This window comes from Bos mutus, chromosome 1 (genome assembly GCF_027580195.1).
Source record: "Bos mutus isolate GX-2022 chromosome 1, NWIPB_WYAK_1.1, whole genome shotgun sequence".
NCBI classification, from domain to species: Eukaryota; Metazoa; Chordata; class Mammalia; order Artiodactyla; family Bovidae; genus Bos; species Bos mutus.
The window spans coordinates 53,185,106-53,207,624 of NC_091617.1; the positions used below are offsets into that span (position 1 = coordinate 53,185,106).

Here is a 22,519-nt window from a genome sequence, read left to right on the forward strand (position 1 = left end):
TTGCCTTCTCCATAACTTATATCTAGCTGCCCTCAAAGATTGAGCTCTTGTTTTTTTTTTTTCCATTTTTTAAATATTTCACTTGACTGCACTGGGTCTTAGTTGTGACATGCAAATTTTTGGAAGAGCTTTTTATTCAGAGAATGTAATTTCAAAACCACAGTGAAATCCAAAGATGTCCTATAAAAAGTGACAGCTGTATGATAGTAGAAGTATATGAAAGAATTGGTTTGGCAACTATACATGAGTTCAAGTGGAAAGTGGCATGTGAACTCTCAGGTGAGGCATGTGGGTATCTAGTTCCCTGACCAGGGATCAAACCCTTCCCCTTGCATTGGGAGCTCAGGGTATTAATCACTAGACCACCAGGTGAGTCCCTCTTGTGTTTCTTAACAATAAGATGTGAGTTTCAATCCAGTATAGATAAAAAAGATAATTTTAGTAGTTTTGAGAATCAGAATATATCAAAAAGTGTTACCAGTGAAGTAATATTTAATCAGGGCTTTTGAGGAAGAGCAGAAGGAAGTTCTGACATTCATTTTCATTAGAGCTAATGATCTTGAGACAGAGAAAATCCTGCCCAGTCTCTGTGAGCCTCTTATATAACCCTCCTCAGTGTTATAAATTCCCCTCATGTCCTCTTTGTCATCCGTCACAAGAAAAAAGAGGACCTCCTTAATGTATTATGTATATATAATATATACTGAGGTCTCAGTATACAAATCCTAGGAGTACAGACGTGTGACAGACACCATTTCCTCTCTGATGGCCAAACCCTTTTGCTTTGAGGTAAAATTTACAGTAAAATGCACAAATCTTAAGTGTCCTATTGGATAAGTTCTGAAAAATGGTAGTCGACTCCCTAGTCAAGACAGAAAATACTTGCATCACCAAAGAAGTCTCGCTTTGCCCCTTCCAGGCAATGACCACTCCCACCCTATGCATTAGTTGAATACAGAGAAGTGTCATTTTTCACTTTGGGTAGGTGGACTGTAGATGATGAAAAGAGTTACGGAGGAAGAACACTGGGCGTCAACACACCAGAGTTTTTCCTGTCCAAGAGGTAATTCATAGCAATTACTTTCCAAAAGAATATAACTCAACAGCAATTACTTTCCAAAATCTATATTTTAAAATATAGATTTCTAAGTAAGTTGCAATCTGTCTCCTTTCCTAATTCACTTCAAACCTTTTCATTCATCATTCATTGAATAAACATTTATTGAGCACCGACTACGTGTTCGGTGGTTCTAGGAGGTTGTTGTGATACCCACATGCACAAACAAAATTGACAAATCTTTTTATACTGTTGGGGAAGACACACAAATTATAAATTAGAGGAGATAAGTATTATGGAAAAGGGGGCATGGGGTATAAGGCACTTTAGGAAGGCCTTGGAAGTCATTACAAGGACTTTGGTTTTCCCTCTGAATCAACAGGATCCAAGAGAGGGTTTTGAGCATTGTTATGATCCAACATATTTCAGAAGGATCGTTTCACATACACAATGGAGTATTTTATTTTTCAGAGTCTATAATCAACTTTATTTTAATATAATCTAAACACATATCATTTAGAAAATACCAAGAAAAATTTATGTACAAGAGTTGATGCTATCACATTTGGACAAAGCTGACAAGTTCCTGCTATGAGCATATCCCAGGAGATAACACTGAAGAAACCTAATATATTGGAGTAGATTTTGTGGCATTTGGCCCACAGTTTGATAGCCCTCAGGGTTAACCTGAAGTTGTCAATGTTTGATACTAGATGTAAAACATCTCGTAAAACCATTTCATTGATTTGCAATAAAATCAGAACCCTGCAATCATTAAGACTTCTTATACATATCTAAATTTTTAAGCAGACTGTCATGTTTTAAGTCCAAATTTCCTGGAATAGTCTGCAGTGCTAATCTTGCAAACAAAATATCAATCTCTATTCCATCAAACAGTTTGGTAACTTGGTACAAATGCCTCTTCAACAGCTCTTAAATCTTTTACTTCTCCCTGTAATTTCAACTTATCATAGAATGAGGTGAAAAAGTCACTTCAATCAACATGTCTTGGTGCAACACACAATGCATCAATATTGGCAGTTTTTTGTATGTACACCTAATCTGTAAGATCCAGAGGTAAACATTTTCCCATCAGCATGTTCAATTAGAGATTGTGGAAGATTATTGCTTTCACTGATTTCTCGTATCCAGTCTTTTACCAGGTTAATCTTCCCAAAATTAAAATCCTGCACTGAAGTTCCTCTTTCTCTTCAAAAATCCCAAAGGGCTTCAGAGTCTCCACTAGTTTCTGTGTAAGTAGGCAGTTAGTCTCCTTGGGGGCTGCTAAGCAGAAGGGAGAAGCAATGCCATAGTGCTTCTGTGGCGGGTGTTTGCTGTGATCCCTGCTTTGTAACTGGAAACAGCTTTGTCTCAGCGGCGGCACTGCCCAGTCATACTCCACCCCGCTTGCCTGCAACGGCAGCCAGGCATACTCTGGGCAGGATCCACTGATGTGGGAAGGAGGGGCCTTGGCTGCCTCAGCCCTGGTCCAACCTCACTCCTGCTCTGGCCTAGAGTATTTTATTTTAAAATAAAAGTTTTAAGTTTAAAATTTTCTAGTTGCCTTTTACTAGAGGCACTATAATGTATCATTCAATCTGGAACACTTAAAAATTATATATAACTCACATATACATAAAATACAGACAACTTAAGTGCATAGGTTGTGAATATTTACATATGGATGGATGCATCTAAGTAGCTGACACCCAAATGATGGTAAGCTCACCTAATTACGCTGAGACAAGAGGCATAATCAGGACTGATTACTTCCTTGTGAATAGATTCTTTGGGGCAAGAATATTGTCAGTGATACATTGTATCATGTCAGGAAACACATTTTTGCTTGTACCATGCCTGGTGACGATAAAGTTGAATACCTTAACCAGATGACTAAAATTTCAACTGTTGCCTATAAGACCCATTTTGTTCAATGTAGAGATTTACCTGAGGCATTTTCAAGCAAATTAATTCCACTCAGTAACTTAGTATTTTTAAAATGTCCCCATCTCTATCCTCTGCTCCCTTAGGGCTGGGCATCTTTGGAGAGACAGTCACTTCTGCTTCTGTTTCCCATAAGTTCACAGGCTTTCTTTTTGATGCAGCCTTCTAAGCAGGCTGTGCACTCCGGGAGCAGGAAGCATAGAGAGTGGAGCGGCCCAGAGTTCAGCTGTCTAAAGTCACCGTGGAGTTGATTGTAGTCACTTCTCTATCATTAATTATAATCATAGCTGTACACTTTTACTGGCATTATGATCTCACTGCAGGCTTTTTGTTAATACTTTATTCCTATAAAGTAAATGAAATGTTTTAGAATTGAGAGGAAATAGCAAGTTAAATTCTTGAAAAGAACCAAGAAACCCACCACGAAATCCCAATAAAATCTCCCTTAAACTTTAGGACCATGTGTGGAAAGCATGTGGCCATGTCATCAAGGAATGACAATATTCAAGTTATATTATTCTCTAATATGTTCTTGTCCTGTGCAGCTCATGGGCAGGAGAGGCCCCACAGGGAACTTAAACCATTTGCCCAGTGGCCCAAGAATGTAACTAAAAGGCTACCCAAAGTGATCTCCATTGTATTCAACTTGCTTGACAAAAGATTGTGGCAGGAAAGAGGATAGCTGAAATGGGAAAAGATGAGTAGTGCACACTCACATACTTCCTCCTGTGGGACATGGTATTTGTGCTGGGGCCTGAAGGCTGGCACTTCTGGCTGTGGATGGGGAGAGTCTAGCTGGAGACTCTTCCCCCCACCACCTGAGGCTTCAGTTTTCCAACTGCCCTAGACCTCCGGCGTTCAATCATGATGATACCAAATGTGGGCCCCCAGCAGACCAACAGAGAACTTGGGATGAAGCCCAGAATGGTTTTCTACACAACTGTGGGGTGAGGAGATGGATCCCTGGGAACCAAGTCTGGGCTGAATCAGCCCCTCTATCCAGAAGGATGGATCTCTTGTTATCCTCCTCCTCCATAGGCCCCTCTCCTAAGCTAAGCCCAGAAGCACACTTTGCCCTCTTCAGCAGAAAACACGACAGTTTCCTTTGAGCATCCTGCTACTCCCCCATTTGTGCCTTTCAGAAAATACTTCCGATTGTAGCCTCTACTTCTCTCCTCCCCTTATTCAACCCACACCAAATCATCTACATTCTCTACTGCTTTCAATATTCTCCAATCTATTATGTTATCTGTATCTTCTTCAGCTTCATTTGATATGACACTGCTGTTCCTTGAAGCTGTCTTCAGCCCCAATGCAGCTCTTACCCTTATTAGTGTTTAAGTATAATTACCAAATAATTATCTAGTAGCCAGGTTTCTTCTTTGGCACCTATAGAAGGTGCTAGGCCCTTTAAACATGAGAAACTGAATTATCCCACATGATTTTTCTAATAGATCTTGTATCCTACTCTCTTCAGAAGTATAAGCCTCAGTTCATTTACTTGCTTAAAACTTTTCAGTGGCCCATCATCCAGGGATGGTCTGAAGCTTATTTTCCATGACATTCTGTCACTACTGGCAATTTCTTTATCCTAAGTCCTTTCACAACCTTGGCATTGGTCCCTATACTGAAAAATGACCTTACATCCTCCTTTACATCTAGATAATTCTTCCTTTAAATTAAGAAACTTCGTGTTTGATCACAATCATCACATGGTGATACAGTTGTTTACATAGCAGTTATCCCCATTATACTGTAGGCCACTTAAATGAAGGACGTTTTTGCTAGTCATTATTTCTGTGTAGTACATTGGCCTGGGATATAGTAATTATACAGTGGTTACTGACTCAAAGTTATGGGTCTCCAGGTAGATGCATTAAGCCTTGACATAAAAATGTCCTTTTTCCTAGGAATATACTTTCCTAGCGAGAATTTCTGTGAAACTCTTTACTGACAACTTGTGCTTGAAATGCAGGGCTAATTAAGATAAATATGTATCTCTTTTCTCCCTCCAGCTAAAAACCGGATGCCCACATTCAGTGTGTAGAAAAGTACCAGGTAATTACCTGTGTACACACTCAGGGCACAGCATATTGTCCTCCAGGTGTGGGGGTGGAAAGTCACCAGACGGTATCAGGAAGAATGCAGACACCCTCCTTCGTTTTCCAGGCACCCAGGCCTGCCCAGCGTGAAACTGTAAACGAACCCAGCCTTCTGTGTTAGCTGGGAGACTTCTCCCGTGGACCACACACCACTGGACCTCTGGAGAAGGAAAAGAGAGGCAAGTATGAGCACAGCAAGACCCAGTCCTAATGTTTGCATCTGCACCATGGCCTTTGGTTCAACTGTCTTTCTCAAGTGCCAGCTCTCAGATACTAACACTGAACACCTACTTATTCCACTCTGTTCCTCTTAGAAAATTATGTAAAAACATTCAATTTTTTAAAAGAAATTAAGAATTTCCTGTTAATTTTTTTTTTTTTAAAGAAACAAATAATACAGTTGGATGTATAGAGGCAAGTGGGTAGATGACAGTGTGTTCCGGGGTAGGGGCGGGGTCAAATCTTACCTCTGCCCATCTGGGATCCTAACAAAAACATTAACAAGGGAAAAACAGTTGATGAATTCATGCAGCACACACAGTTCAGGGAAAAAAAGCAAAAACTAGCTCAAAATGGCAGCTTAGAATATTCCATCTTATATAACACCTTCCGACAAAGAATAATACATTTGTAAAGAAATGACAGGACAAAGGGAAGCAGTTTTAGGCTCCCACGGGTGGCAAACAGTGGGAAGGTAAATATAGGAGAGGAAACTAATGGATGAGGTATGTTTGCAGGTTACTCTGGATAAATCTGTCTCCAGCAAAAAGAACATAGATATCCTGCGTTTAGGCTAGAAAAGGAGAGCCTTTTCTGGGTTTGCTGCTTCTTAATTGCCTTCAGCTCAAGATTTTTATGGCAAAAGCATTCATTCTGGTTTCCTTCAATAGAAACATTAAGCCAGATTAGGTCTGGGAAGGCCCAGTTCAGGGGTCTCATATCTTAAAAAATTTTTTTTTGTTTAATGGAGAGGGGTATCTTACACATCTGAAGCAAAGTCCTGGAATAACACCCCACTGTGTGCAAAAGACAGTGGGCAGGATATGGTTCCAGGCTTTGCTCCTGAGGGGCAAGGGAGGTCACCAGGGGATAAGGGTCTCAACAGACATTGTAATGGCTAACCAGTACATGGTCTTCATTAATTTTATCTCCTTGATACAAGAGCCTCTTGATGAAAGTGAAAGAGGAGAGTGAAAAAGTTGGCTTAAAGCTCAACATTCAGAAAACTAAGATCATGGTATCCGGTCCCATCACTTCATGGGAAATAGATGGAGAAACAGTGGAAACAGTGGCTGACTTTACTTTTTGGGCTCCAAAATCACTGTAGATGGAGACTGCAGCCATGAAATTAAAACATGCTTATTCCTTGGAAGGAAAGTTATGACCAACCTAGATCAGATCAGATCAGTCACTCAGTCATGTCCGACTCTTTTCGACCCCATGAATCGCAGCATGCCAGGCCTCCCTGTCCATCACCAACTCCCGGAGTTCACTCAGACTCATGTCCATCGAGTCAGTGATGCCATCCAGCCATCTCATCCTCTGTGGTCCCCTTCTCCTCCTGCCCCCAATCCCTCTTTCCCATCAGAGTCTTTTCCAATGAGTCAACTCTTCGCATGAGGTGGCCAAAGTACTGGAGTTTCAGCTTTAGCATCATTCCTTCCAAAGAAATCCCAGGGCTGATCTCCTTTAGAATGGACTGGTTGGATCTCCTTGCAGTCCAAGGGACTCTCAAGAGTCTTCTCCAACACCACAGTTCAAAAGCATCAATTCTTCGGCACTCAGCCTTCTTCACAGTCCAACTCTCACATCCATACATGACCACAGGAAAAACCACAGCCTTGACTAGCTGGACCTTTGTTGGCAAAGTCATGTCTCTGCTTTTGAATATGCTATCTAGGTTGGTTATAACTTACTTTCCTTCCAAGGAGTAAGTGTCTTTTAATTTCATGGCTGCAGTCACCATTTGCAGTGATTTTGGAGCCCAGAAAAATAGTCTGACACTGTCTCCACTGTTTCCCCATCTATTTCCCATGAAGTGATGGGACCGGATGCCATGATCTTCATTTTCTGAATGTTGAGCTTTAAGCCAATTTTTCACTCTCCATTTAAAAGCAGAGATATTACTTTGCCAACAAAGGTCCATCTATTCAAGGCTATGGTTTTTCCAGTAGTCATGTATGGATGTGAGAGTTGGACTGTGAAGAAGGCTGAGCGCCGAAGAATTGATGCTTTTGAACTGTGGTGTTGGAGAAGACTCTTGAGAGTCCCTTGGACTGCAAGGAGATCCAACCAGTCCATCCTAAGGGAAATCAGTACTGAGTGTTCATTGAAAGGACTGATGTTGAGGCTGAACTCCAATACTTTGGCTACCTGATGCTAAGAGCTGACTCATTTGAAAAAATCCCGATGCTAGGAAAGATTGAAGGCAGGAGAAGGGGCTGACAGAGGATGAGATGGTTGAATGGCATCACCGACTCAATAGGCATGAGTTTGAGTAAACTCTGGGAGTTGATGATGGTCAGGGAGGCCTGGCGTGCTGCAGTCTGTGGAGTCGCAAAGAGTCGGACATGACTGAGCGACTAAACTGAACTGAATTCTATTCCTGTAACTCTTACCAAAACATCATGAAATAGGTATATTATTATTAACCTACTTTACCCAGAGCAACCTGGGAACTAGAGATACAGGGCTTTAGCTCAGGCAATTGATTTTAGAGCCTGCTTTTACTTTTGTAATTCTTTAAAGGGGGAAAAAAATTAAGCCAGATTGCTGTCTTCTTCTGATGACTTCATTAATTTAGAACAGTGTTTCTCAAAGTGTGGTCCCCAGATTAGCAGTGCCTGGGAAATTGTTGGAAATGTAAATTCCTATCAAGACCTGAATCAGGACCTATCAAGACCTGAATCAGAAAAATCTGTGGCTGGGTGTAAGGAATCACCATGCCTTCAGGTGATATTGATAATATTCTGAAGTTAGTCAGTGGCTAATATCAATTAAGCTTCTTTTCCCACCTAAGCCAGAACCTGTTCTTAAAATGAGCTTACTGGGACTTCCCTGGTGGCACCGTGGGTAGGAACCTGCCTGCCAATGCAGGGGACACTGGTTGTATCCTTGGTACGGGAAGATTTTACATGCCGTGGAGCAACTAAGCCTGGGTGCCACAACTCCTGAGTCCGAGTGCTGTAACTACTGAAGCTGGCTCGCCTAGAAGCCTGTGCCCCGCAAGAGAAGGCTCTGCAATGAGAAGCCCACCCACTGCAACCAAGAGTACTGCCCAGTCCCTGTGACTGGAGAAAGCCCATGTTCAGCAATGACGACCCAGTGTAACCGCAAAGAAATATATAAATATATATATTTTAATAATGAGCTCACCACAAGTTTCTTGCGATCGCACTGACTCCGTCTTCACGGCCCTGGCTGTCATTCTGCTCCAGGCGGCAAACACAGCTTCCGAGTCGGGGGCAGAAGTTGATACAACTGCCTCAAGAGGCGGAGGAGCTCCCTCAAGGGCAGGCGGCCCCCGTGCAGGAGGAGCAGCCCCTTCAGAAGACGTTCTCTCAACAGAGCATTCCAGTGGTAGTTCCCCCTTTTCTATCTTTATCCTTTTCGATAGTGACAGGATCCTGGCCTCCTGTGCTGTGGCAGGAATGTTCTACAAAGAGGATTTAAAAGATGAAAGGCTATTCTTCTACTCACCTTTTGATGCTAAAATAAGTAATTAGGATGAGAACTAAATCTTCTCCTGAGCCACATTCCCTACAAATTACTCACTTTTTGATGAGGGTAAGCATATTCACAGAGTCGTTTATATCCATCTAGTTTCTAAGACAAGAGAAGAGTGAGTGAATAATCAGACTAAGGTTCATGGTCTTCCTCCCAAGAGCCTCATTCCCACTCTGGACTCTCACCGGGCCTTTGGTGCTCAGTTTTAACTGCTGGCACCAAGCACGAATGACGTCCCTATGGACCAGGTTGACAGGCGGCAGGACAGCAGGTAGAGGGGGGATGGGGATCTGCGTCGGTGTCTTCGGAGGTTTCACACAGTCACAACGCTGTGACATGTCTCCTGGACGGCAAGCTGAAGGGGAATGGGATAGAACGAGCAATAATTAACTTTAACGTGGACCTTTCGAATGTCAAAAGTACAATCACTTTTAGTTCTCAGTAGTCTAATCCCCACTGTGCAATTCAATGATTCCCAAAAGACTACCTAACCTCCAAGGGTGTGCGTGTGCAGTCATGTCTGACTCTTTTGTGGCCCCATGGACTGTAGCTCGCCAGGGTCCTCTGTCCATGGGATTTCCCAGGCAAGAATACTGGAGTGGGTTGCCGTTTCCTCCTCCAGGGGATCTTCCTGACCCAGGGATCAAACCCTCATCTCCTGCATTGGCAGGCAGACTCTTTACCACTGAGCCACCTGGAAAGCCGCAAACTCCAAGGGACAGAACCTCAAACCTAAGACTGACAATATTTCTGAATCCCTCAGTTTTCTTACTTCCTAAAACTCCCCACTACTCACACACACTTGCTCTTTTGTGAGAGCAATAAGCCACAGACTCTGAAGAGGTTGACCTAGAGACTACAGTTCTCTAGAGGTTGACCTAGAGAGTGCACTTCCAATTCCTGAGGGAATAATAGAAGTTTTTAGAACTGAGGTCATAAATACTCAATGATACCTTGCCCTCTCACCACAAGACAAAATAAACCACTCAGCAATGCTACACAACTACTAGGACCCATAACTCTTGCAGCCCACCCCAGCCAGGGCAGCGCTCCGGTTTCCTGATGCACCTCACATACTCTTACCATTCACGGATTCGAAGGACACCCCTCCAGAACAGTCACAGCTATAGTGACACAAAGTGTAGGTGGTTTACCTAATTATTCTGAGTAAATTACAACTGACCCTCCACCCTGACCTTGACCCAACTTACCATAAAGTGAAGCTTCAAGGGTGGGATTTCAAATTTATACCCATCTGTACTCAGATCACTACACATTGAGCTCCTTATCTCCCAGCAGCAGAGTAGGAGAAACAATGCTCAGAACCAAGAGGTGAGACTTAAGCTAGGCTTTCGAAGTGTAGGATTTACAGAATACAGGATGAAAATTTCTTTCCTCCTTTTTCAGACCCAACGAAACACGATTTGAGGAACTGTAGCTCTCTTACCTGTGCTATTTTTTGTATCTCTTTTTCTTTTGGCTCCCTTTGCTGAATTTTTTGCTATCTCTGCTTCACCAGAAGTTCCCTGTCCCTTTTCAGCTTCTACTGATGTAAGTCTGCAACTCATACGTTCTTCAGATTTCTCTGTGGAGTTGTTCTGGGGACAGAGGAACCAGCCAGTCATTGTTTTGGGGTCCGACCCACTGTATCCACTGCCTGACTTCAGATACCTCACGTCCAAGGCACCAAGACAATCACTGAACAGTGTTAGCGATGTGGAATCCCTTCTGGACATCATCTTAATACTCAGGTTTATAAGAAAGGGAAGCAATGATGGGGAAATGGAAGGCTGATTTGAAAGTACGAGAAAAGGGGGATTCCATGGCTGTCCAGTGGTTAGGACTCTGTGCTTTCACTGCCAAGGGTCCAAGTTCAATCCCTGGTTGGGGAGTGGGGGAACTAAGATTCTGCAAGCCAATCAGCACAGCTCCCTCCCCCCAAAAAGAAAGAAAATATAAAACAAAAGACATAGAAGAAACTAGCCTCTGCTTTGGAGAAAACCCTAAGATCTCTCATCATATCCATTCTCCCTCACCTGGAAGGTTTTTTCCCCCTATTCCCCTCCTTGACCTCTACCAGATAAACCTCTCCCTGTACTATTGCTCCAAGCTACTGTCACAAAACTCCTTTCCAACCTATTTACTCTGCCGGAAGGGCTATCACTCAACTCTACACACACCACCATCCCTTATATTCATATCCTTAAACTTTAATCCTCTTTCATAAGCTCACTTTAGGTGTTTTAAGTTCATCTAATAACTTTTACTTTATAGACCAATACAAATCAACTGACTCATTCCTACCACTTGATGTAGGTTTATATTCGCTTGTGTGCTTTGATCCATACCTGTTACTCCATTTGATTATGAGGGTAGAATTCCTTTCCCTTTTGTTGTAAGAAATACTGGTTAATTCAAAAGAAACAAGAGAACAGTAGGGATAAAACTGTTTGATACAAAGAAACTAACATCTATTGAGTCTATACCTTCTATCTGGTATTGTTCCACAGGACAACACTCCTTTTTTTTCTTTCAATTTTCAGATGCAGAAGTTGAGGCTCAGAGGTTACATAACTAAGGGCACACAGGTAAGCATTTAAGATAGAAATTAAACCACAAATCATTATTAAAAATCCAAATTTTGTTCCCAAATCTAAATCCTGTCACCTCAAAAATGGAAGTATGGGACAAATTAACATTTGTATGGCATCTTTACATCTCTATAGCAGGTTTACATTCATACTCAAATCTCACATTTGCGTAGCCTTTACACAAATGATTAACTTTGGGGCTACACAGAAGGGTTTTTTTTGGCCACACCAAGAGGTTAGTGGGATCTTAGTTCCCCAACCAAGGATCAAACCCTGGCCCCAAGAAAGATGCTGAGTCTTAACCACTGGACCGCCAGAAAATTATCTGCTTACAAAAGTCTTAATTAAAATTGGGAGGGCAAAAATGACCTGGTTCTGGGAAAGAGAGCTGGAGAATGCTCAAGTTTCTCTGGCAGAGTAGCTCAATTTTTCTAGACAAGCCCCACAGCCTCTCCAACTTTAATTGCTGTCTGCAGTGCTCCTCTGTATGTCTGGTTTCTGACTGTCCCTTGGTCCTAAAGACTCAGGGAAACAGTGAATGCAGATCCAGCGACTTTGGTTTCGAACCTGTGTCTATAGAAGGGAAACTAAAGGATCTCATCCAATACACCAGGCAACGATCATATCAAGGAGTTTCTTTTTTTTAACAAGAGAAGGAAATTCTTAATTTAAGAATCAAGGCACCTTCTTTTCCCCTCAAAAAGAAGTGAGGGAATTCTAAGGAAACTTTTAGAATTCCAATTCTTAAGGCACCTTCTTTTCTTCTCAAAAGAGACAGTAAGTGTGCCCGACAATGATTCACAAAGACAGACAAAAGCAAACCCATTCAGATTGTACTTACCTCCTTGTTTCTGCTCTCCATGCTCAGAAAGGTCAAGGCTGATAAAATGAAGACTCTCCTTACTTCTGAAATGGCTCCGGCCCAAGATTGCTCTTTTAAAAGTCTCCTCCTCCTTCCGCCACCCATAAGCACTTTCCTTTTTCTCCTCCCCTCTGTCCCTCCCCCATAACATGTGAAAGCTAAGCTTGCCTGCTTTCTTATTCATGAGTGACTATTGTATGAATGAATACATTCGAAGCCCTTTCCTGTGAGTTTTTTTAACATTATCATTGAGGGTGTGGTTCCGGAGACTTTGGGAAGTTGAAAGCTCCTTCAGAAAAATTCCAAGGGAACACTTAGAATTCCAACTCTAGGAGTTGGACTCGGCTCAGAGTTTAAAGCGTCTGCCTCCAATGCGGGAGACCCGGGTTCGATCCCTGGGTCGGGAAGATCCGCTGGAGAAGGAAATGGGTAACCCATTCCAGTATTCTTGCCTGGAGAATCCCATATACAGAGGAGCCTGGTGGGCTACAGTCCACGGGCTCGCAAAGAGCTGGACACAACTGAGCGACTTCACTCACTTCACTAGCTACTAAACAACAGTATACATTTACTACTCAAGGTTTATACTTAAAGTGGGCTTCCCTGGTGGCTCAGATGATAAACAATCTGCCCACAATGCGGGAGACCCGAGGTTAGATTCCTGGGTCGGGAAGATCCCCCGGAGAAGGAAATGGCAACCCACTCCAGCATTTTTGCCTGGAGAATCCCATGGACAGAGGAACCTGGTGGACTATAGTCCCTGGGGTTGCAAAGAGTCAGACACAACTGAGTGAGTAACTCTGAAGTACTTGATTGAATCATCTTCATTTTCCCAGTGTAACTGAAGGTAATGTTTCTGAGTTCTAAAGTAGGAGATACCTAATCCTGGGCAAGATACAGTCTGTAATTTGTGTGTTAATAAATGGAGTGTGTGTTGAAATTATAATTTAGAAATTCTTAGGCCAACCACTATTTGGGGGAAACACAATTCTGAAAGAATTCACCAACCACTAAAAAAAAAAAAAAAAAGGATATCTTATGTCCTACAATAAGGAGGATTAAAATAAGTTAAAATTTTTGATCATAATTAAAATTAATACTACTGAGTTCTTGAATGAAGCAAAAAGCCAAATAACTTTCTCATATTAATATATATTATATACATAATATATATATTACATATATATAATCCAAGCAAATAGACATTCAATTATGATGCTTGAAAAGGAGGAGCATTTGGCAGCCTGTAATAGGGGTTTAGATTTCATTAAGAAACTCAGGAAAGTAGATCTGAAGGACCAGATGAGCTTACCTAACTGAATACAGGAAGGTGGGGAGGGACCAGCCCAACCCTGTTCTGAGGAGGAAAGTGTAAACTGAGTCTGGACAGTGTGGCCTTTTCATATGTGGGCTAAAAGCAATAGAAAGTTAACAAAAAATTAAAATGGTGGTGGGGATGAATGGGAGCGGGTGGGCTCTGATGAGCGTTATTTTAAAGATTTCTCTAGGACATCCCTGGTTGTACAGTGGATAAGAATCTGCCTATCAATATGAAGGACACAGATTCAGTCCCCTGTCCAGGAAGATTCCACCTGCCACGGGGGAAGTAAGCCTGTGAAACACAACTATTCAGCCCCCACTCTAGAGGCTGTGCACTGCAACAAGAGAAGCCTGTGCTCTGTGATTGGAGAGTTGCCCCTGCTCACTACAACCAGAGAAAGCCCAAACAACAAGCAACAAAGACCTGGTGCAGCCAAAAAATTTTTTTAATTTAATTTAATTAAAGAAAATAAAAGAACAATCTCTCAACTGCAGTGAGGAGAAAGAAGTGGAGATGTGTTGAAACGGAAGACAGAGAGACCTGAATATTTCTGCCAGGTTTTCTTTTCTCTTTGTTTTTGTATTTTCTCTTCCTCCCCAAATTTTGATTGAATAAAGTAAGCTGAGTTAATGAAGCCTATAGTAGTTTACCTGGAGGCAATGAATCTTAAAAAGTCATTAATCTGCATAAACAGAAGACAAAACAGGATTATATCATACACAACCACCATTTCACATTTGATGAGATAGAGATTTTGTGGGAGGTGTGACTGTGGAGGCTGGTTGGAGAACTTGTTTGAATCTCTCTGCACTGTGTATTCACAGAAATGGTCTATTCAAAGTTAGGCTTATTTAAGATTTATTGTTGTTGTTGAGTCACTAAGTCGTGTTTCACTCTTTGGGACACTGTAGGCTGTAGCCTGCTGGGCTCCTTTCTCCATGGGATTTCCCAGGCAAGAATACTGGAGCAGGTTGCCATTCCATTCTCCAGGAGATATTCCTGACCCAGGAATGGAACCTGAATCTCCTGCTTGGCAGGTGGATTCTTTAGTGCTGAGCCACAGGGAAGCCTCATTTAAAATTACATGTAATTCAATTCATATCCAGAATGATTTTTACCAGTTTAATTATTCAATTTTGACACAATTTATGACAATCTACCTTTTAAATAGTATCTCTCATAGTGGGAAATTATTGCTCTTTATGGGGTTATTTTATTTTAAGAAACAGGCTAGTCATTTAGAAATAAATCTAGACAGTAAAGTAGGCCATCAGGTTTGTTAGTAACTTTGGTTAAAAAAGGGAAAAACTGGGGACTTTCCTGGTGGCACAGGAGACAGAAATCCTCCTGAAAATGCAGGGGACACTGGTCTCATCTCTGATCCAGGAAGATTCCACATGCCATGATGCAGCCAAGTCCCTGAGCCACAACTACCGAGCCCTCGCCTAGAACCATAAGAGAAGCCACTGCAATGGGAAGCCCGTGCACCACAACAAAGAGTCGCCCCCCTCACCACAACTAGAGAAAGCCTGCGTGCAGCGATGAAGACGGAGCACAGACAAAAGTAAATAAATCTTTTGTAAGGAAAAAATTGGAGGTAGCTGGTAGAGCTGATATCATGAAGTGGAAAAAAAAAAATCTGTCTCTTTATAATCTCCATCCCAACTTCCTTCCTCCCTGTCTTCCTTCCTTCATTTGTTAGGCACAAGGAAAATTATGACCAACCTAGACAGCATATTAAAAAGCAGAGACATTACTTTGCCAACAAAGGTCTGTCTAGTCAAGGCTATGGTTTTCCCAGTGGTATGTATGGATGTGAGAGTTGGACTATAAAGAAAGCTGAGTACAGAAGAATTGATGCTTTTGAACTGTGGTGTTGGAGAAGACTCTTGAGAGTCCCTTGGACTACAAGGAGATCCACCTGGTCCATCCTAAGGGAAATTGGTCATGGGTGTTCATTGGAAGGACTGATGTTAAAGCTGAAACTCCAGTATTTTGGCTAACCTGATGTGAAGTGCTGACTCACTTGAAAAGACCCTAATTTTGGGAAAGATTGAAGGCAGGAGGAGAAGGGGATGACAGAGGAGGAGATGGTTAGATGGCATCACCGACTCAATGGACATGAGTTTGAGTGAACTCCGGGAGTTGGCGATGGACAGGGAGGCCTGGCGTGCTGCAGTTCATGGGGTTGCAAAGAGTCGGACATGACTGAGGGACCGAACTGAACTGAGCTGAACTGAAAAAGAAGGTAGTTTAGGTTCTTTCTTTACAGTAGAAGTTCCCCAAATATAAGCAAACATAGTGGCATGAATTACATATCTAGTTTTCTTTGATATCCACTTTAAAGGACAGGACATGCTAATTGGGGCAGATTTACCAGGAAGCCACTAAAGTTTAGGTTCTAGGTACTTGACTTGCACTGGCTCATCCCAGTTCCTGTGAAGGCTCTAGCAGTTGTGCATTCATAATTTTATATCATTTTTCTTAAAGAGGGAACTCCACAGTTGTACAAATTTTAGGTGATTCACAAATTCTGAAACGTTTGCACAAAACAATAGCGTTCTTGACAATCACATCTAGTGTGTTCTCCTTTGCTTCCCCTTCCCAGCTTCCCTTCTCTCCTTCCAGTTAACTGCTCCAGGAGAATCATTACTTGCTTATTAGGTTTCTAGCTTCTGATCTTTCTGTAGATACTAAATGCCAAAGTCATTGTGAAATTACTTTGAAATTTAGTATACATCTGAAATTGATAACGCTTTGGGGCTGACAAATTGCAAAAAGCAGCCACTCAGGTGGGCCAATTAAGAAAAAAGTTGCCACTTTCTCCAGGCTGATGCAGCTCTGAGTGAGGCCACAGGGCTTGGCAAGAGCCCCCTGAGCTTTATTCCAGCTTCAATTCACATCCTTTCTCTGTAGCTCCTGTGTGAAGGTCAAAGCCTGTACTATGTACTTTTACCCTGGCAGTTCTGTGTACCTGGTTATTTCTTCCCGCCACCCCCCCCCCGACAGTGTGTGGCATATGGGATCTTAGTTCCCTGACCAAGGATGGAACCTGTGCCCCCTACAGTGGAAGTGTAGGTTCTTAACTAAATGGACAGCCAGGAAAGTCCCCCTGGTTTATTTAAAATATGTTACTGAGGACATCTTCAAATGCTTTTTGAAGCCAAAATAAATTTTATCCATCAATACTCTAGAGATTCATCAGTGCTGTGGAGGATACTAATGTTTCCCAAAGGCTGTTCTTCACCAAGCCAAGTGATAGTGTTTGTAGATTGATGAGTGTTGATTTACCAAGTCTTTGTATGTTACTGGGGAAGAGTGGCAACGGTGAGCCTACAGGCCTTAATGAACCAATTTCAACTGAAAGCAGGGTAATACCTGGTTCCACAGTAGTCTTCGTGATCATACAAACTCACCTAGATACAGTGACCTTCTTCAAAGCAAAGGAAGGAGAGTACAAAGATTTGGACCAGATATGGTGACTAAAACTATGATAGGGAAGAACCTGTTGTAGTCTACTAAAAATTAGTCACTAAAAGGGTGCTGCCCGTAAGCTTAAATTATACATGATGGCACATCTCTGGGAACCCAGCTCTAGGTAATGACCCTTAAGCTAAAATACCTTTGTGTAAGCTCACAGGAAACATCCTAAACAGGCCCACCTATGAATGAATGCAGAGAGGCAGAAATTAACACTTCCCCTCTGGAGGCTGAGCAGGTAATGACTGACTTTACTCCCTCCCCTTTTAGCATAAAAGAGACTGGAATTCACACTGTGAGGGGTGTGAGGGATCTTAGTTCCCGGACCAAGGATCGAACCCATACCTCCTGCAGTGGAAGTGCAGAGTCTTAACTACTGGACTGCCAGGGAACACCCGGAAGCCTAACTCAGGCAAGATGGCTCTTTGGAGCAGGAATTCACCAGTCTCTCAGTCTGCTGATTTTTCAAATAACGTCACTATTCCTTGTCCCAACAACTCGTCTCTCAGTTTATTGGTGTGTTGTGCGGTGAGTAGTGTGAACTTGGACTCGGTAATGAGACCATTCCTCCAGTTTCTGGTGTGAGAGACAAATCCCTATTCCTCCTCCTTATTCCCCACCAAGTCCTGTTGGGTCCATCTCCTCAATGTTTCACAGTGCTGCTACTCCTCATCTTCATCCTCCCAGCTACCATTGTGCTCAGGATTTCATTTCTTCTCCCCTGAAGCACTGTATAGCCTCCTTTTTGCTCTCCTTATCTTTATTCAGTCTCCCCTTTCTAAACCATCCTCCACACAAGGCTTACTATAGAAGGCTGTGCTGTCCACCTCCAGGAGACATAGGCCTGAATGGTGTCCCCTGGAGTCCTTTCAGTTCTAGAGTTCTAGTGACACAGGGAATAGGAAGTATGGCTACATGAATTTTTTTTTTAACCTCGGCAACTGTCCCAAGGAATTTAGGAGTGATATTTTGTATAAAAGCAGACTTAATTTAATTCTGTGGCATGTATGCATTTTTTCTCAGAAGCCTTAACTACTTTTAAATATAATTCACTCTCTTTGACTTTAAATGTTACCCAGCTCTGAAATACAGTGGCTTTTATAAAAATTGCTTTCCTCCTGAGCTAAAAGCATAATCATGCATAGAACAGGAAGAGTAACTTAAATGAGAATGATTACTAAATAACTGCAACCTCAAAGAGAAGATAGGTAATAACATTTTGCATTCAGATAAGCCTGCCTTTCATCTAAGTATCTCAAAGGAAGGTGGGTAGCTGATGCTGTGTTACGGTTGAAAATTACAACTGTGCAATTTCCTTATCCCTGAGTGTTTCCCTTCTCAAATATGATACTGAGTTGAAGCATCTCTAGAATTCAGTGTGTATTGGTTTTGAACACAGGTTTCTTTCTTCTCCCCTCTAACATCAACCCCGAGGTGTGAAGACATCGATGGAGCACTACCTGCCTTTGATACATTGAAGCATTTGCTATCATGGAGAAAAACATAATGAGAAGTGATGGATGGACATTTTTCTGAGCTGTTCTAAAGTTCTGATGGAAAAATACGGGGATGAAGATGGACATAAAACGTTTTTTTGCTCCCCAGAATCTATTTAATCACAATGCTAACACTTCAAGAACTCATAGGAGAGCTGGCCTGTTCACTCTGCAGGAGCAAAAGATTTACAGGATGTGCTCAGTGACATAGATAGAAATTATGCCTATTAGAGCCCTGAACTGAACTACTAAGAGCTTTCAGCATATTGATAGTAGATCTAGAAATTTCCAGAAATACATTGCAACTGATCCTCTTTATGCACTTTCTTTTGTGAGTTTGTAACCTTGTATTGTTTTGGTGACTTGAAAATGTTCATCTAGTACCTGACTATGCTCAGTCACTTCAATCGTGTCCAACTCTTTGTGAGACTATGTACTGTGTAGCCCACCAGACTCCTCTGTCCATGGGATTTCCCAGGCAAGAATACTGGAGTGGGTTGCCATACCCTCCTCCAGGGGATCTTCCCAACACAGGGATGGAACCTAAGTCATCTGTATCTCCTGCATTGCAGGCAGATTCTTTATGGCTGAGCCACTGGGAAAGCCCAGTACATGTCTATTGCTGTTGCTGTGTAGTTGTTCGGTCATGTCTGGCTCTTTGCAACCCCATGGACAGCAGTGTGCCAGGCCTCCTTGTCCCCTACCATCTCCTAGATTTTGCTCAAACTTTTGTCCATTGAGTCTGTGATGCCATCCAACTGTCTTATCCTCTGCTGCCCCCTTCTCCTCCTCCCTTCAATCTTTCCCAACATCAAGGTCTTTTAAAATGAGTTGGCTCTTTGCATCAGGTGACCAAAGTACTGGAGTTCCAGCTTCAGCATCAGTCCTTTCAATGAATATTGAGAGTTGATTTCCTTTATGATTGACTGATTTGATCTCCTTGCAGTCCAAGGGACTCTCAAGAATCTTCTCCAGCACCACAGTTCAGAAGCATCAGTTCCTTGGTGCTCACCCTTCTTTTTGGTCCAATTTTCACATCTGTACTTGACTACTGGGAAAACCGTAGCTTTGACTATACGGACCTTTGTCAGCAAAGTGATATCTCTGCTTTTTGATATGCTGTCTAGGTTGGTCATATAGCCTTACCCCAAGAAGCAAGCATCTTTTAATTTCATGGCTTCAGTCACCATCTGCAGTGATTTGGAGCCCAAGAAAATAAAGTCTGTCACTGTTTCCATTTCTTCCCCATTTGCCTTGAAATGATGGGACTGGATGCCATGATCTTCATTTTTTGAATGTTGAGTTTTAAGCAGCTTTTTCACTCCCCTCTTTCACCTTCATCACGAGGCTCTTTAGTTCCTCTTCACTTTCTGCAATTAGGATGGTATTACCTGCATATCTGATGTTACTGATATTTCTCCTAGCAGTCTTGATTCCAGCTTGTGCTTCATCCAGCCCAGCATTTCCCATGATGTACTCTGCATATAAGCTAAATAAGCAGGGTGACAATATACAGCCTTGATGTACTCCTTTCCCAATTTGGAACCAGTCTGTTGTTCCATGTCCAGTTCTAACTGTTGCTGCTTGACCTGTGTACAGGCTTTTCTGTAAGGTGGTCTGATATTCCCATCTCTTTAAGAAATTTCCACAATTTATTGTGTTCCACACAGTCATGAACAGTATCTGTCTATATGTGAATTCATTTTTGATTCCTGACAAAATATAAGTTAAGCAGCAAGCCTCTAAATCTCTAAATAAATTTTTAAAAAACAAGAACATTTTTGAAGGTTAATAACTCATAGAAAAAATAATATAAGCAAAAATAAACAGTATAATTTTCCTCAAATAATGAAAATGTTCATGACAAAAGACCAGGTGTTACCATTAATGAAATAAAATTCATATTTTATGGCAATATGAAAAAAACTTAAGCATAACATTTTTGTCTGTCTCTTCAGACCTCTTGTCTCACCTTTGGTGTATACTGTGCATCCGCATTCACCAAACCTCCTTAAGAGATAACATTCCTTCTTAATCTCATCAAGGGTCACAGCTCCTTAGGAGATAACCTTCCTTCTTAATCTTGTAAAGGGCCACAATGACCCATGACCCACTACTGGCTTTGTATGTGTAGATCTGGTTGTGCAAGCTGCAAATAATATATTATTTAATGTACAGCCATCTGTCTCAAAAACTTACAATTGGCTTTGGCCTCTAGAGTGGAACAGTTCTTAGAGGTTTCTTTGGGGCTGTCCCTAGGTTATAATCTTCTTTTTGGCTCCACTAATTTTTTTGTGGCCACCATAAAGAAAAGCAAGAGATCCAACTTTCACATTCTCAAAGAGCCTCACATTTAAATGTTTGAAAGATCTCCAAAAGAGGCTATCCAATTAGCCAGAGATGTACTATCTGTAGTAAAAGAAAATAAATCAGTTGTGTGTATTTGGTCTTCATTCTCCTTTTTTTATCCAGAGCTTCTAAAACTGTTGAAATTTCTGAATTGGTAGAGCAGTAAAGGCATCTTTTCTTATGTTAAGGAGGTGACTTTTGGAAAGTACTTAGGGGCGGGGTTTGGTTGCCAAGGGAACCAACTGGAGATTTAGAGGACTGAAACTTCCTGTATCTCCCTCCACTCTCACCTGACTTCTAGGGAGGGGAAAGGGAGTGGAGATTGAATTTTTCACCAATAGCCACGGATTTAGTCAAGTGTGCCTAATGAAGCCTCGATAAAATCCCCAAAGGTGTAGGGTTCAGAGAGCTTCAGGGTTGGTGGATTTGTGCGGCGCTGGGGGAGTGACGCCCTTGGAGAAGACATGGAAACTTGTACCTCCTTCCCGTACCTTGCTCTAGGCCCCCCTTCCATCTGGCTGTTCCTGAGTTATATCCTTTTATAATAAACCAGTGATCTAGTAAGTAAAATGTTTCTCTGAGTCCTGTGAGCTGCTCTCATACATTAATGGAACACAAGGAGGTGATTGCTGTAACCTCCGATCTCTAGCTGGTTGGTCAGAGGTAAGGGTGATAGCCTGACCTTGTGACTGACATCTGAAGTAGGGGTCAGGGGGAGTCTTGAGGGACTGTGGGATCCGAAACTCTCTCTGGTAACATAGTATCAGAATTGAGTTGAATTGTAGGACACCCCAGGTGGTTTCAGGGAATAGCTTGTTGATGTGGGAAACAACTCCACCTGCACCCCCACTCCCCTATGGTTGGAAATGGCTGCAGAAAATTTGCATGTGTGCATGCTCAGTCACTTCAGTCATGGCCAACTCTTTGCGACCTTATGGACTGTAGCCTACCAGGCTCCTCAGTTCATGGTATTCTCCAGGCAAGAACACTGGGGTGGGTTGCCATTTCCTCCTGCAGGGGAGCTTCCCAGGGATCAAACTTGAGTCTCCAGCATTGCAGGTGGATTGGGCCACCTGGGAAGCCCCCTTATACAATATAATGTTCAATAAAGTAACTACTAGCCATGGGCACAATAAAGGATAGAAATGGTATGGACCTAACAGAAGCAGAAGATATTAAGAAGAGGTGGCAAGAATACATGAAGAACTATTCAAAAAAGATCTTCACAACCCAGATAATCATGATGGTGTGATCACTCACCTAGAGCCAGACATTCTGGAATTCGAAGTCAAATGGGCCTTAGGAAGCATCACTACAAACAAAGCTGGTGGAGGTGATGGAATTCCAGTTGAGCTATTTCAATTCCTAAAAGATGATGCTGTGAAAGTGCTGCACTCAATATGCCAGCAAATTTGGAAAACTCAGCAGTGGCCACAAACTGGAAAAGGTCAGTTTTCATTCCAATCCCAAAGAAAGGATGTGCCAAACAATGCTTAAACTACCACATAATTACACTCATCTCACATGCTAGTATAGTAATGCTCAAAATTCTCCAAGCCAGGCTTCAACAGTACATGAACCATGAGCTTCC

The 22,519-nt window shown here is 42.1% G+C and overlaps 1 protein-coding gene and 1 pseudogene across 1 annotated transcript; both read right to left on the minus strand.

Annotated features, from left to right (window-relative positions):
* Window positions 1-1,569: 1,569 nt before the first annotated feature.
* On the minus strand, window positions 1,570-3,013 carry LOC102271005 (poly(A) polymerase alpha-like; annotated as a pseudogene).
* A 302-nt stretch (window positions 3,014-3,315) lies between these two features.
* Window positions 3,316-12,282, minus strand: DPPA4 (developmental pluripotency associated 4). The gene is made up of 7 exons (XM_070372990.1): window positions 12,262-12,282; window positions 10,277-10,427; window positions 9,015-9,184; window positions 8,878-8,928; window positions 8,479-8,758; window positions 5,068-5,263; window positions 3,316-3,346 (listed from the first exon to the last, which is right to left on the minus strand). The coding sequence occupies exons 1-7, from the start codon at window positions 12,280-12,282 to the stop codon at window positions 3,316-3,318; spliced, it is 900 nt and encodes a 299-aa protein (XP_070229091.1).
* Window positions 12,283-22,519: the final 10,237 nt, after the last annotated feature.